At 42.8% G+C, this 15,374-nt stretch overlaps 1 protein-coding gene across 1 annotated transcript in view; it reads left to right on the top strand.

The window, feature by feature from the left end:
* Window positions 1–2,347: 2,347 nt before the first annotated feature.
* The window catches only part of wdr62 (WD repeat domain 62), a 106,563-nt gene continuing 93,536 nt past the window's right edge, over window positions 2,348–15,374 (top strand). The window contains exons 1-3 of the mRNA XM_084315309.1: window positions 2,348–2,711; window positions 3,415–3,506; window positions 13,586–13,648. Coding sequence (XP_084171435.1) covers window positions 2,631–2,711; window positions 3,415–3,506; window positions 13,586–13,648 — 236 coding nt within the window. The 5' untranslated portion in view covers window positions 2,348–2,630. The remainder of the gene's footprint in view (window positions 2,712–3,414; window positions 3,507–13,585; window positions 13,649–15,374) is intronic.

Here is a 15,374-nt window from a genome sequence, read left to right as displayed (position 1 = left end):
ATTGATTGATTGATTGATTGATTGATTGAAAATTGTACAATACAGTACAGCTCAATACACACAATTGTTAAGGGGATGCAGACCAGAGAAAGACTTTCGTCTTGTTTACATCAGGGTCCCCCATTTTCAATTCATCATATGACACACACGACATACAGATAGACAGTACTGCCACATCTATACATTTATGACATACCAGATTTGCAAATACAGTACTGTTTGTGATACAAAAAGTGTCCAGAAAAAAAGTGTATATACATTTGACATAGAAACTGTACATTGGAGGAGGTTGGGTAGGTGGGGTGGGGTTGGGTGGGGGGGACGACGACACTGTACACTGTACATTGGAATACTGACAAAGCCATACTTGGTCTTTACTGTACAACTGGGTTAGGACATTTGTAGGGGCCAGTTTCAAATTGCAGTCTCCCGTAGGTGTTCTTTGAGAGTCTTTTTGAAAGTGGGTAGTGATTCACATTCCTTTACAGCTTTGGGTAGGGCGTTCCACATTGATGTGGCATAATTGCGAAAAGTGTTTAGTCCCTTGTTTGAGCCGAATCTGGGTTTAACATGATTTGTGGAGCTCCCTCTGGTGTTGTGATCGTGGTATTCACTGACCTTTGGGAAGTATTTTGACATGTACATGGGTACCTTGGTCGTGTAGTGTATCTTGTAGACCAGGCCCATTGCAAGTTGCTGTACTCTGTCGTCTACTCTAACATCCTAGGTTGGCAAAGTGGGCAGGGGTGAGGTGGGTTCTAGGAGTCAGGTCAAGCAGTAGTCTGACTAGTTTGTTTTGAGATGTTTGTAATTTGGTTTTTAGTGCCTTTGAGGTGCTTTGGTACCATGAGGTGCAAGCATAGTCGTAGTACCCTTGAATGAGTGCTCCTGCCAGAGTCTTCAGGGTATTCTTGTTTACCAGAGAGGAGATCCGGTACAAGAATCGAGTTTGTTGGTTGACTTTTTTTATTACATTGGATGCCATTTTGTCACAGGAAAGATTAGCCTCTAGGATGGAACCCAGGTAGGTAATTTCATCTTTCCTTGTGACAATATTGTCACCCACTGTAACTGAGAAGCCGTCGGTCTTGCTGAGTTTGTTATTTGAACCGAAGAGAATGGACTCTGTTTTGCCCATGTGTAATGATAGTTTGTTATCAGCGAGCCATATGCAGATTCTGCCTAGTTCCGAGCTTAGGGTTTTTTCAACCTGTAACTTGTTCTTGTCAGAGACCAGCAGGGCTGAGTCGTCCGCAAACAGGAACAAGTTGCAGTCACAAGCTGATGACATGTCATTTGCATAAATTAGGAACAGTAGCGTCCATGCCGCAGTATTTGCCCGCGTCCACCTCTTGTTTGATGTGGTCGTTCAAATAGAGAAGGCATGTGTCAGTGGAGTGGGCTGTTCTGAAGCCAGATTGGAATTCGTAGATTTCAACACCAAATAACTGGGTGTAATGATGTATGGTACATGTTTCAGAGATTGAATTAAAATAATAAAATATATAAAAAATTACTTAGAAAATTTAGATTTGTGTTTATGAAACTTATCAAGCAGGATCAAGAGATTTATCATAAAACATTGTTAACGTTGCTTTCAAAATAAAAAAAAAATTGTTTAAGATAAGATAAGGTAAGATATTCCTTTATTGATCCCCTTGGGGAAATCCAGGCATCATAGCAGCATGGGGGAGGGGAGGGGGAGGTACAGTTACGTGGTAATAGTAGAAGACATGATACAGGTCATAAAATTATAGTACAGTAGAAAAGTAATAATAAAAATAGGCAGTGTAAACAATATAACAATATAATTAACTCTGAGTATGAGCAAGTAGGCAGTGTAAATATCAAGGAGAGTCTGTATGCCCTCTCACTCAGTTATATTTGCATTACAATAAATATAGTTACAATAGACATAATATAAATATATACTATGAGTAAGTAAGTATTTGAGATGTAACTCAATAAAGTGACCAGTATTTCTTAAACATATATTTCCAAATCGGTCCAAAATGTAATAGAGTATGAACAACTATATAACATTACTATGTAAATGTAAATTTGCATTTGCATTCAATTACATTTACATTTATAACATAGTAATGTTATATAGTTGTTCATACTCTATTACATTTTATATATATATATATATAAGTTTATTCATATTTATACTAATATAATATATTACTAATATTAGTCTAGACGTGGCGTCACAGTCATTGGAGGCGTGGCTTCGTTTGAAAAAGCATCCCGCGTTTCCCAAGCTTTTCTAAAAGCGTCAGGTTTCATCGCGAGAGTTCAGTACTTGCCGTAGTTGTTCTAGCTTCAGCAAAACCTCAACTGGGTGATCAATTTATCCCATGAATGAACAACAATAACGTCAACGGATTCGCATGGCGTTTTGGATGGTTCAGTTAACCGTTCTGAGTACGTTAATCTTTTGTAACTAAATCCGTATAACGTTAACCCGTTAAAAGCGAACAGTTAACGTTTTCCCTGCTGTAGCTACGTTACTTTATTGTAACCACCGTCGTTACTAACGCCAGCTCTCCATGAAAGAAGCTCCCCTCGGCTGTTCTGTTGTGGATATAACTTTCTCACTTTAAAGACCAAGTCGGACACTTTGGAGGATGAGGAAACAAGTCGTCGTTAACGCGACAAACATCCGCCGAAAGAGTCGACAAAGTCAAAGACGGACTCCGACTAACCGGGTAACGTTGAACTAAACCATGTCAGTGTTTGTTTACCATCATGTCGGCTAGCCGAGTTAGCCGCTAGTTTCAGTTTGTTGTAGAGTATTTCATTACTAGCTTTGAGTTAGTCACCATCACACAGTACAACGAGAAGACGTTTGACATCCAACCAGAGTGCAAACGTAACAGTAAAGTGCACACATGTACAGGTGATTATTAAACTGGGTATAAACTATATTATTAGATGTATGTACAGAGTTGTAGTATTAATATGTACAGTGATACAGGTATACAGACACTATGATGGTAGTAAGTCATACTGGCCAGCTCTAGTAAGAGTAGGTATATGTAGTATCTTATGTACAAATATATTGTAGTGTACTACTGTAGTGTGAAGTGGCAGAAGAACAGACAAATACTTCTAACTTCTGAAAAGTACAAATACAGTTATATATATAACGTTACTTAAAGGGGCACTTCACCAAAGAAACAATGCAGATTTTTTTTGAACATGATCTCTCAAACACCCAACAGCTATTGCACATGTATTCATTTAGTTGGACAGTTATTGGGTGTAAATTAGTTTGAATATGGCCACCAGATCATGTCATCATTGGATGTGTGTGAGATTATGTGCAAGACAAATCATACTCATTTATTATCCGGTTATGTGTTGAAGCATTGATCTGACCACACTTTTGCTTGTCTCCTCAATCACCAGGTGGTTCTTGAAAAGGTTTTGGGCATCACCATCACAAACAACAGCGGCCTGACGTGTGACCCCAGCTCAGGATTGATAGCCTACCCAGCTGGGTGAGTCAAACATGGAGACCTAATGTTATTCACGTCTTCACTGTAATCTTTTTTTTCCCGTTAATATTTTTATTAGAAGGATCTCAGCCAGGGGAGGAAATTAGGCCACTTTACTCGCCAAATGCGAGTTTTTTTTTACGTTTGGCGAGTAATTCATGAAGAGCACTCGCCAGTCTGGCGAGTACTAGTAATTACAAAACAAAACAAAAAAATCAATCTGCAATCTGCTGATTCGCTCACTGGCACAAGCCGAACTCTGACTCCCCCCTTGATTCCTCCCATTTGCGCCTCATAATAATCCAACCATAACCAATGAACATCATCATCGTTGTACAGATGCGCTCTAAGCTCCTCCAATGAACACTCATTTTCTAGAAGATGCCGCCCATCTAGGGGAAGTGGACAGATCACTGCGCGCGCACCTACAGACTCCTGCCACCGGCTTGACAACGTAGACAAACTTAGACAAAAACACATCAGTGGATGAAAATAATTGCATGTAGAGTCGTCGCTTTCGGATATCAGTGCGGTCTGACATGGGGGCGAACAACAGCATGCGACGCGTCTCCTTCGAGTCGGATGAGAATGACAAGTCAACCAGCATTAGCCGGCTAGCTACCTAGCATGTAACAAGCTACCATAACGCGCGTTCAACATAGTGGACTATACTGAGCGGCTTTGCTTAAATGCAGCCGAGTGACATTTTATTATTACCGGGTTTCCCCCCATATCACCACTCGCCCATATGCCCTTCACAACGGTGATGTTGTCATACTTGGCATTCAGAATACACCTGCTGAACCCCTAGCGTTGTCGATTCGGTTCCAATGTATTGTCATCTTACAGCACAAGTACAGTACAACCAGAATACATTTGGCATACAACCAGAGTGCAAATGTAACAAGTCAAGTTGTTTTATTTAGCTATTACATTACAGTGAAATGCTTGGTTCTTTCACTGCCCAACTCAGTCCAACCTAGACCAGCCCAACCCAGTCCAACCTAGTCCAGCCCAGCCCAGCATCTTTCACTGCCTAGTTCAGCCCAACCCAGTCCAGAATAGTTCCCTCTTTCATGTTAATATGTGATATCCTAATATTTTGAAGAGTAGAGACAGTGTGATTAATACATGTTGTATGCTAATATTGTGAAGAGTAGAGACTGTTATTAATGTTTTATGCTAATAAATATTTTAAAGAGTAGAGACACGGTGTGATTTTTACTATGATTGAAAATCAATTTAGACGAAGACATACAAAGAAGTAATTATCACAATTAGCGATTTTTTTTGGCTGGTAAAAAAATCAGTTTGTATGGTAAAAAAAATCAGATACTCGCCAGTTGGCTGGTAAGCCAAAACGTTAGTTTCCTCCCCTGATCTCAGCCTTCTGAGGAAGTAGAGTCGGCTCTGGCCCTTCTTGTACAGTGCCTCTGCGTGTTTTGACCCATTCCGTTTGTTGTCGATGTGCACACAGAGGTATTTGTACTCCTCAACCATGTCCACATCGACTCCCCTGATGGAAACGGGGGTCACAGGTGCACTCCACCTCCTCCCCAGCTCCACCACCAGTTCCCTGGTCTTCGCCACATTTAGCTGCAGTTGGTTTTTATCGCACCATGTCACGAAGTCCACTACCAGTTCCCGGTATTCCCTCTCTTCACCGTCCTTTATACATCCCACTATCGCAGAGTCATCAGAAAACTTCTGAAGGTGGCAGGACTCTGACCGATAGTGGAAGTCATTGGTGTGTAGACAGTGAAGAGGAAGGGAGAGAGGACTGTCCCCTGCGGGGCCCCGGTGTTGCTGACCAGTTTGTCTGACACACAGCTCCGTAGGCGCACATACTGTGGTCTGCCCGTCAGATAGTCAACAACCCATGACACCAGGGGGGCCTCTACCTGCATCGCCTCCAACTTCTCACCCAGCAGCCCAGGCCTTATGGTATCAAAACTAAAAGCACTGGAGAAGTCAAAGAACATGACTCTCACAGTGCTCCTCGGCTTGTCTAGGTGAGTGTAGGCTCGGTTCAGCAGGTAGATGACCGCATCCTCTACCCCCAGTCGGGGCTGGTAGGCGAACTGGAGTGGATCTAGGTGTGGTTTGATCACCGGGCGGGCACTTAGGGACAGGGACCACACAGGAGGTTTTCCACAGTGTCGGGACTAGGGATGGGTACCGAATTAGGTACTTTTAAAGGTACCTACCGAATCACATCGGTACTACCGAGTACCGATTCACGTGAGATCCGTCGGTGCCCGATTTCGGTACTGTAAAAAAAAAAAAATTAGTTTTTTTACGTCAACGTTCACACGCACAATATACGCTTACCTAGGATTTGACTTGATTCAACAACAAAGCAGTCGGGGCAATGGCAAGCCGAAAACGGTAGAAAATTTGGTTATTTGAAGTTTGGATTTTTTTTTCATAACTGAGGTAGGTAGATTACATTTTTAGAGACTAAAGTACAGAAAAAAGGTACCGTTGGGTACCGGTATCGGTTCAAATGTGAACGGTACCCATCCCTAGTCGGGACTCTCTGCAGCCTCCGGCTCATATTGAATGAGCTGGAGCACATCACACAGCTGAGAGGCACAGGTTTTGAGTACTTTTGGGCTCACCCCATCAGGACCTGCAGCCTTGCCTGCGTGTAACTTGCTCAGCTGTGGGGGGGTGGACAGACTAGCCGGGGCGCGTGTACCACTTCCGCAACGGATTTGATTTCCGGGGTTGGCCTGATTGGCCACTAAGCCCACGTGACCCTACGCTGGCACGCCCCCCTTACCCCGCTTACGCCTGAGAGTCACACACCAGCTAGCGGCAGCCTTCAGCCTTGCTACTACTAGCCGAGTGATGAATGAAGCTCCATCTGTTTCACCTAACAGCACTATTGCTCCGTGATCATAGCCATCCATCTCTAAAGCTAACCACTATTTGTAAAAGCCACAACCACGTTACCATATGTAATAATGTAAATCATTGTGTCGTTGTACATATTGTGTACACCGTTAGAAGCTAACGCAGCTTAGCCTGGTAGCTATTGTTGTGCTAACAACATCCCGACAGATGTAGAAGGCATAGACGCAGGTTGCTTGTTGGCCGGCATGAGTGCCCGATTTGGGGTGGTTCTCTCCTCTTTGTGTGCCTTTGTCCTTGCGGGTGTTCTGCCGGGGGAGCTTGTGGACGCGACAATAGTGGTGGTTGTAGGGTGTTTGAGCTTGTAGCGCTAGCAAAGCGGAGCTAAGTTAACAATATACTCGTTATCACCATACATAATGCTTATATTGGAACACGTTGACATTAGGGCCGTGCTTTCAACCTAAAAGTGCACTCTCTTCAACCTCGAGCCTAAATTCCTTAGCCACCCGTGACAAACCAGCGCGCACATTCGATACACAGATATGAAACAAGTCATACGGAACGTATAACGGAGGCTGACATTAGAGCAATATGACTCACGACAGTAGTACACAACTACACATACAGACGCACAAAATGTATTCTGCATTGATTAAGTGATAATCAAAACCCAGCTTAAGCCATTAAACCAATGTAGTGAATCGCGAAGCCAATACGCACACACACAGTCGAACTGGAATGCTTTACCAAACATACACTACCAGCATTCATATCTCAAGTTCAAGTTCTTTAATAGTTGTCATACAGAAGTACAGAATACTTTCATACAAAATGCTTCTTACTGTTACGCTCCAGAGACTGTGCTAGACAAGATAGTATCAAATAACATAATAACATAATATAGCATGAATTTAGAAGAAGAAAATGAGGTCACAGTGTTCGGTATAGACATATGTACAATGTTCTGAGTTACCATATAATATACAATACACAATACTATGCAGTGTACTAATGTACAGTACTATCTAGTGCAAAGCAGAAATGGGATGAGGTACAATTTTAGGTACAATTTACAGTAAGGTGTACGAGTTGTAGTGCAATCCTTCATCCATAAATATAAAGTGTGGGGAGTGGGTGCTACAGTGTGTTTGTTTAAAGTGGGTGTGTGCTATAAAGTGTGTGGAGTGGGTGCTACAGTGTGTTTGTTTAAAGTGAGTGTGTGCGTGTGGATGTGTGTGCTATGTGCGTTTGGTGGTTGTTGTTGTGTAGTGTTCATTCATTGTTCGTTTAGCAGCCTGATGGCCTGGGGATAGAAGCTACTTCTGAGTCTTTCTGTGCTCGCCTTGAGACTCCTGTATCGCTTGCCTGACCGCAGCAGTTCGAAGAGGCAGTTGTTCGGGTGACTGGAGTCTTTAATGATTCTCTTAGCCTTGCCCTTGCAACGCTTGTAGTAAATGTTCTGGAGGGTGGGGAGCCCCCCTCCAATTGTGCGTTCGGCTGAACGTGTCACTCTTTGTAGTCTGCTTCGGTCTTTTGCAGTGCTATTCCCAAACCAGGAGGTGATGTTGCCGGTCAAGATGCTCTCTATTGTACATGAGTAGAAGTTCTTAAGGATCTTCTGGCTGACTTGGAACTTCCTTAGGCGCCTGAGGAAGTAGAGGCGTTGTCGTGCCTTCTTCACCACACTGTTAATGTGTGTGGTCCATGTCAAGTCCTCGGATATGTAGGCTCCGAGGTACTTGAAGCTGTTGACTCTCTCAACCGGTGCCCCGTCGATGCTGAGGGGGCTGTAGTCCTTGACCCCCGACCTCCTGAAGTCCACAATCATCTCCTTTGTTTTGCTGACGTTCAGGGAGAGGCTGTTTTCCTGGCACCATCCCGCCAGGACCTTGACCTCTTCCAGGTAGGCCCTCTCGTCGTTGGCAGAGATCAGGCCCACCACCACTGTGTCGTCAGCAAATTTGACGATTGTATTGCTACTCCGCTGAGCCACACAGTCGTGTGTGTACAGGGAGTAGAGGAGGGGACTCAGAACATAGCCCTGGGGGGCCCCTATGTTGAGGGTGATGGATGAGGAGGTGCAGTTGCCTGCTCTCAGTCACCACCTGGGGTCTGCCAGTCAGGAAGTCCAAGACCCACTGGCAGAGGTCATAGCCCAAGCCCAGGTCCCTGAGCTTGGCTATGAGTATGGAGGGGACTATGGTATTGAATGCCGAGCTGTAGTCGATGAATAGCATTCTCACATAGTTCCCCTGCCTCTTGTCCAGGTGTGATGCTGCTGTGTGCAGCACATGGGATATGGCGTCCTCCGTGGACCTGTTGGGGCGGTATGCAAATTGCAGGGGGTCCATGTTGATGGGGAGGGAGGAGCAGATGTAGCCCTTTACTAGCTTCTCAAAGCACTTCATGGCTATGGAGGTGAGAGCTACAGGGCGGTAGTCGTTGAGGCAAGCAGGCTTGGATTTTTTGGGTACAGGGATAATAGTGGACTTCTTCAGGCAGGTGGGGATGACAGCCTGTTCTAAGGACAGGTTAAATATGTCAGTGAATACTGGGGCCAGTTGGTCGGCACAGACTTTTAGGATGCGGCCGGGGATGCCGTCCGGACCTGCTGCCTTCCTGATATTCACTTTTTTAAAGGTCCGCCTCACCTCATGCTCTGTTACCCTGAACACTGCGCCTCCATCAGCAGCCGACCCCCCCCCCCCCCCATTGCCGAGGCTTGTGAGCTGGTGTTGTTATTACCAGCATCAAACCTCGCATAGAAGGTATTGAGGTCGTTTGCTAAGGAGATGTCACTGTTCAGTTTGAGGGAGGCGCCTTTGTAGTCTGTCATCGTTTTGAGCCCCTGCCCCTCATACATACGTTCATCTTCCAATCGCTTAACCATAACATAACTTACTTACCGGTACCCAAACAACGTGTCCCTGAGTCCACATTCATGCACGAATCAATTTCAAAACATTAGAAAAACGCTCCGTTTCCTCAATCGTCCAATGTCTGGAAGTGGGCCCATGGTTAATAAACGGTCCATAACCACATTCTATAGAAGAATAAGTCTTTATTTATCGTGCAGATTAACACATGCAAGATGAAAGACCCAACGGAACTCGCGCGTTGCCTCACCTGCTCAGCTCTGCTCTGACTGAGAGCGGGAAAGACGGACTGCCCTGCCCCCTGCTGGCGCGTGCTGTGCACTACAGATTTGGCGCACGGTCTGACGTCACGGTATTGAAAATCATACCGACGGGATTTCGAAATACCCTGGTATACCGTCATACCGCCCAAGCCTAGTGGACTGTGTTGTGCTTTTTACCGTTGGGGGGGGGGGGGGGGGGATGATGATGAAGGATAATAACGATAATCTAGCGTTGATTTCAGGAAGATTCGATAATCAGGCGAAAAATGACAATGTGATAAGTGGATTCCACTAAAACGCTATTATCGTGTCAGTTTTTTGCACGTTGACCAGAAGCAACTCACTGACAATCGACGGTGTTATTAGACCCATAGCTATAATATAAGTTATATTTTAAGCATTCGCAAATTTCCCCATTGATTAAAGCGATGGCGCTCTAGCCAGAAGGTAGACGGCGACCCCTGGCGCTGAATGAGTTAAGGGGGAGAAACTCTGTCAGAAAAAAGAGATGAGACGGTTCTAGTTACATTTATTATATAGATATCTAAAGCCAGAAGTACTCATTTTAAAGGGAAAATCTGATTGTGTCAGTTGAAGTGCTGATTGGTTGACAGGGTAACATTAGCTCTTGGAGATATTAACTTTGTAGCCTGAGAATGCGCTGAATAGTTTAAGGGAAGCTAGAATAAGAGGAATCGATGTGCTTCGGTCAGAGACATACAGTAATAGATTGTCCGTGTAAAGTGACAATTTAAATTCCATTTTTGACCTAGTTATTCCTTTATAAGTCGGGGAAGTCCTCAGGTATATTGATAATGGTTCGATTGTGATTGCGAACAAGAGTGCTGACATCGGACAGCCTTGACAATTACCACGTGACGGAGAGAAGAAATTGGATTGTGTGGTATTGGTGCTCACTGTAATCTTAGAGAATTCAGTCAAATGTTTGTGAACATGAACAACCCACTCAAAATTCAAAACATGAAATTAAAACTCGTAAAGGGATATTTAATTTTAGTAGAACTTGTAAAAAGAAAGATCAGCAGTCTTACCTCTATGTAAAGTAATCTACTAGTAAACTAGTTACCACTGCTGTCTCTGTGGAGATGAATGAGGAGCCTGACACCTGGGAGGAATGGTGCTGTTGACAGCAGACGACGGGGATAATAATAAACTTTATTTTTTTATAGATGGCAGTGGTCACTAGTTTACTAGTAGACAAGACTGCTGATTTACTTGTAGATGACTTTACATAGAGGCAAGAGACTGCTAGTTTACTAATATATGACTTTACATAGAGGTACAGTAAGACTGCTGGTTTACTAATAGATTACATTACATAGAGGTAAGACTGCTGGTTTACTAATATATGACTTTACATAGAGGTACAGTAAGACTGCTGGTTTACTAATAGATTGCATTACATAGAGGTAAGACTGCTGGTTTACTAATATATGACTTTACATAGAGGTACAGTAAGACTGCTGGTTTACTAATAGATTACTTTACATAGAGGTAAGACTGCTGGTTTACTAATATATGACTTTACATAGAGGTACAGTAAGACTGCTGGTTTACTAATAGATTACTTTACATAGAGGTACAGTAAGACTGCTGGTTTACTAATATATTACTTTACATAGAGGTACAGTAAGACTGCTGGTTTACTAATAGATTACATTACATAGAGGTAAGACTGATGGTTTACTACTAGATTACATTACATAGAGGTAAGACTGCTGGTTTACTAATATATGACTTTACATAGAGGTACTACAGTAAGACTGCTGGTTTACTAATAGATTACATTACATAAGAGGTAAGACTGCTGGTTTACTTGTAGATTACTTTACATGGAGGTAAGATTGCTGGTTTACTAATATATGACTTTACATAGAGGTACAGTAAGACTGCTGGTTTACTAATAGATTACATTACATAGAGGTAAGACTGCTGGTTTACTAATAGATTACTTTACATAGAGGTAAGACTGCTGGTTTACTAATATATGACTTTACATAGAGGTAAGTCTGCTGTTTTACTAATAGATTACTTTACATAGAGGTAAGACTGCTGGTTTAATTGTAGATTACTTTACATAGAGGTAAGCCTGCTGGTTTACTTGTAGATTAATTTACATAGAGGTAAGACTGCTGGTTTACTAATATATGACTTTACATAGAGGTACTACAGTAAGACTGCTGGTTTACTAATAGATTACATTACATAGAGGTAAGACTGCTGGTTTACTTGTAGATTACTTTACATGGAGGTAAGATTGCTGGTTTACTAATATATGACTTTACATAGAGGTACAGTAAGACTGCTGGTTTACTAATAGATTACATTACATAGAGGTAAGACTGCTGGTTTACTAATAGATTACTTTACATAGAGGTAAGACTGCTGGTTTACTAATATATGACTTTACATAGAGGTAAGTCTGCTGTTTTACTAATAGATTACTTTACATAGAGGTAAGACTGCTGGTTTAATTGTAGATTACTTTACATAGAGGTAAGCCTGCTGGTTTACTTGTAGATTAATTTACATAGAGGTAAGACTGCTGGTTTACTAATAGATTACTTTACATAGAGGTAAGACTGCTGGTTTACTAATAGATTACTTTACATAGAGGTAAGACTGCTGGTTTACTTATATATGACTTTTAGGGATGCCCCGATCACGTTTTTTGCCACCGATACCGATCGTCTTGAGCCATATCGGCCGATAACGATCCGATATCGATCGTTTTTGATTAAAAAAATTTAAATAATTCTTTTTATTTTATATAATTTTTTTTAATAAAATATATATATTATATAATCATACTTGTAGTTGTATTATCTGCGAGACATCGCCACCACGCAACAAGTCAAAATGCTCGCTATCTGCAAATAGCTCCACTGTCTGTGTGTACTCGAGTAGCCTCCAGCTACGGCCAGGATTCTCCGGAGCTGCAGCTGGACCCTATTGATCACATTCACATGTAGCCCCGAAAATGAACTAACGTGAGCTATCATGCACTACTAGACTTGCTGGAGCATTTGTTGATATCAGGAGCTATCAGTAGCTAGCCGGCTAGATACCGTTAACAATGCCTCATGTAGTCACTGGGTCATTTAGTTTAAACAGTAACGTTAGGTAGCCAACGGCTCGGTAGGTAGCCAACGTTAACTCACGTTGCATACACTACTAGAGCAGACTGTTGCCGGAGGCTCCTCCTTCTCCTCCAGCCCCCATATAAACAATGGGTGCGGTAAAGGGGCTGGAGAGAAGAGCAAGTGAGAACTCGGCAGAGAATTGGATCATGTTTTCCGTGTCATCGATCGGTTTTGACGATCGGCAAAAATAAAGCATTATCACCGATCACCGATCGCATACTTATACTGATTATCGGCCGATAACGATCGGTGGCCGATCGATCGGGGCATCCCTAATGACTTTACATAGAGGTACACAGTAAGACTGCTGGTTTACTTATAGATTACTTTACATAGAGGTAAGACTGCTGGTTTACTAATAGATTACTTTACAAAGACTGCTGGTTTACTAATATATGACTTTACATAGAGGTACACAGTAAGACTGCTGGTTTACTTGTAGATTACTTTACATAGAGGTAAGACTGCTGGTTTACTAATAGATTACTTTACATAGAGGTAAGACTGCTGGTTTACTAATATATGACTTTACATAGAGGTACAGTAAGACTGCTGGTTTACTAATAGATTACATTACATAGAGGTACACAGTAAGACTGCTGGTTTACTTGTAGATTAATTTACATAGAGGTAAATCTGCTGTTTTACTAATAGATTACTTTACATAGAGGTAAGACTGCTGGTTTAATTGTAGATTACTTTAAATAGAGGTAAGACTGCTAGTTTACATGTAGATTACTTTACATTAGTAACAGAAGATTTTTTTGTGAAGTGAATATCTCTTTTAAGATGATGACACAATCTGGAAATGAGTTGGACATTGACTTCAAATAGTGACTTGACTATTTACTTTTATGACTTCTCTTAATTCAGATTCACACATAACAACAGTTTTTTCTTGTGCTCTGTTTCTGTTCTAGATGTGTTATCGTGCTCCTTCATCCAAAGAAGAATGAGCAAAGCCACATCATCAACACGTCAAGGTAGATGTATAAACTGCTCTTAACTCATTAAACGCCAAAGACGAGTATTCTCTTTTTTCAAAGCCAACCGTTGGCCGCCAAAAACGTAAATACTTGTTTTATTATTATTATTCTAAACAGTCCGCCGGACCTTCTTGTGTTAGCTCTGTGTGAATTGGAATTGAAATGACGATCGAATCCCGATAGGTGGCAGTATTGCCTACGCCTACCTTTTGAACTGGGCTAGTTTACTGTGGGGAAGGGGGTTGCTCACTCACTGCTCGCCAGAGACGTCGTAGCCACTAGCCTGCGGACTGTCTATGCAATGGCGAGCGAACCATTGGAGATTATTATGAAGAGGACAAAACGATCACACTTATGGATGATAAGGTGCGTTTTCACTAGGGTTGGGCATCGCTTGGATTTGAACGATTCCGATTCTCCATTTAGACTGTTCTAAACGATTCTCGATTCCGATTCTTTGAGGTGCAGGTCAAAACAGGTCACAGCTTATTTCGCAGGAGATTTTTTTGTTGTTGAAAAATCGTAATTTTTTTTCATACTATTCACATTGTCAGTTGACTTGATGCAGTTTAATTTGGTTGCTGTACTGTAACTAGGGTATTAATTAACAAAGTACATATTTTTTGCGATGTTTAAGAATCGAAATGCAAATATGTTACTTCCGGTTCCAGAACCGGTTACTATTAGAACCGGTTCTCGATGCCCAACCCTAGTTTTCACCAGACTACATTGGACTCTGCACTTCTGGTAAATCATTTTTTTTTATCCACTTTTTCTCCTTTTTCTATTTTTTTCCCATCCCAATTCCACTGTGCCAATTCTCCCCTCCCCTGTCTTGAACGTTGCTCGCATATGCCCCCCACTGGCCAGTTGTAGGGAGGATAGAAGCCTTGCATCACGTGTCCCCTCCGATACATGAGGAGGCAGCCTGTCACATCTTTTCACCTGCCAGCGCGGACTCTCATTGGCGAGGTGTAACGTGTGGGAGGCTCACACTACCCCCGCCATTTCCTGGCTCTGCTGTGCAGGCGTCCCCAACCGACCTGTAGGAGTCGCTGTCCACAACGTCCAGATTACCACCCATCGACTTCCACCCGCTAACTCTGCCAATTGAGTTAGTATGACGGCTGGTACAAGCCGGAGGCAACGCAGACAGCCGGAGTCGAACCCGGTGTCTCTTGCGTTGGTGACGAGCGCAATGTCGCACCCAGCCGCCTGCACTTCTGGTAAATCATAAAAATACTATAGTCAAACCGGCCAAGCATGTAACATCTGTTCACCGCTCTGCGGTAGTCGCCAACACTAGAGTTGAGAGCACTCCAGACTAGGGCCAACTAACGTTCGGCAATGGCAATTGCCTAGACTAACAAACTATTAGAGATTATTATGAAGAGGACAAACGGTGACGATCCATCCATAGCATAAGGTCCGTTTTCACCAGACTATGTTGGATTCTAGTATTTTCAAACGGGCTGTTTGGATCTGTTCGGCGCTGCCAGGGCCAACTAACGTTATTTATTGTTCTGACCCAAGACACTTCGGAGCAAGAGTGGACAGGGTTTTGGTGGACCTGCTGACAAAGGTAACGTCTATTTTACCGAACCCCATCATAAAACATGCCTTTGAAATGATCCCAGCGTAGGTGGCAGGCGAGCAACCCGCATGAAATGCGCACAAAAGGCGCCATATCTCGCGATCCAGGAAACGGAACTGTATTATTTTG

The sequence above is a fragment of the Notolepis coatsorum genome, assembly GCF_963971535.1.
Source record: "Notolepis coatsorum genome assembly, chromosome: 1".
In the NCBI taxonomy this organism is placed as follows: Eukaryota; Metazoa; Chordata; class Actinopteri; order Aulopiformes; family Paralepididae; genus Notolepis; species Notolepis coatsorum.
The sequence above is the reverse complement of the archived record's forward strand: the minus strand, read 5'-3'. Positions and strand labels throughout refer to the sequence as shown.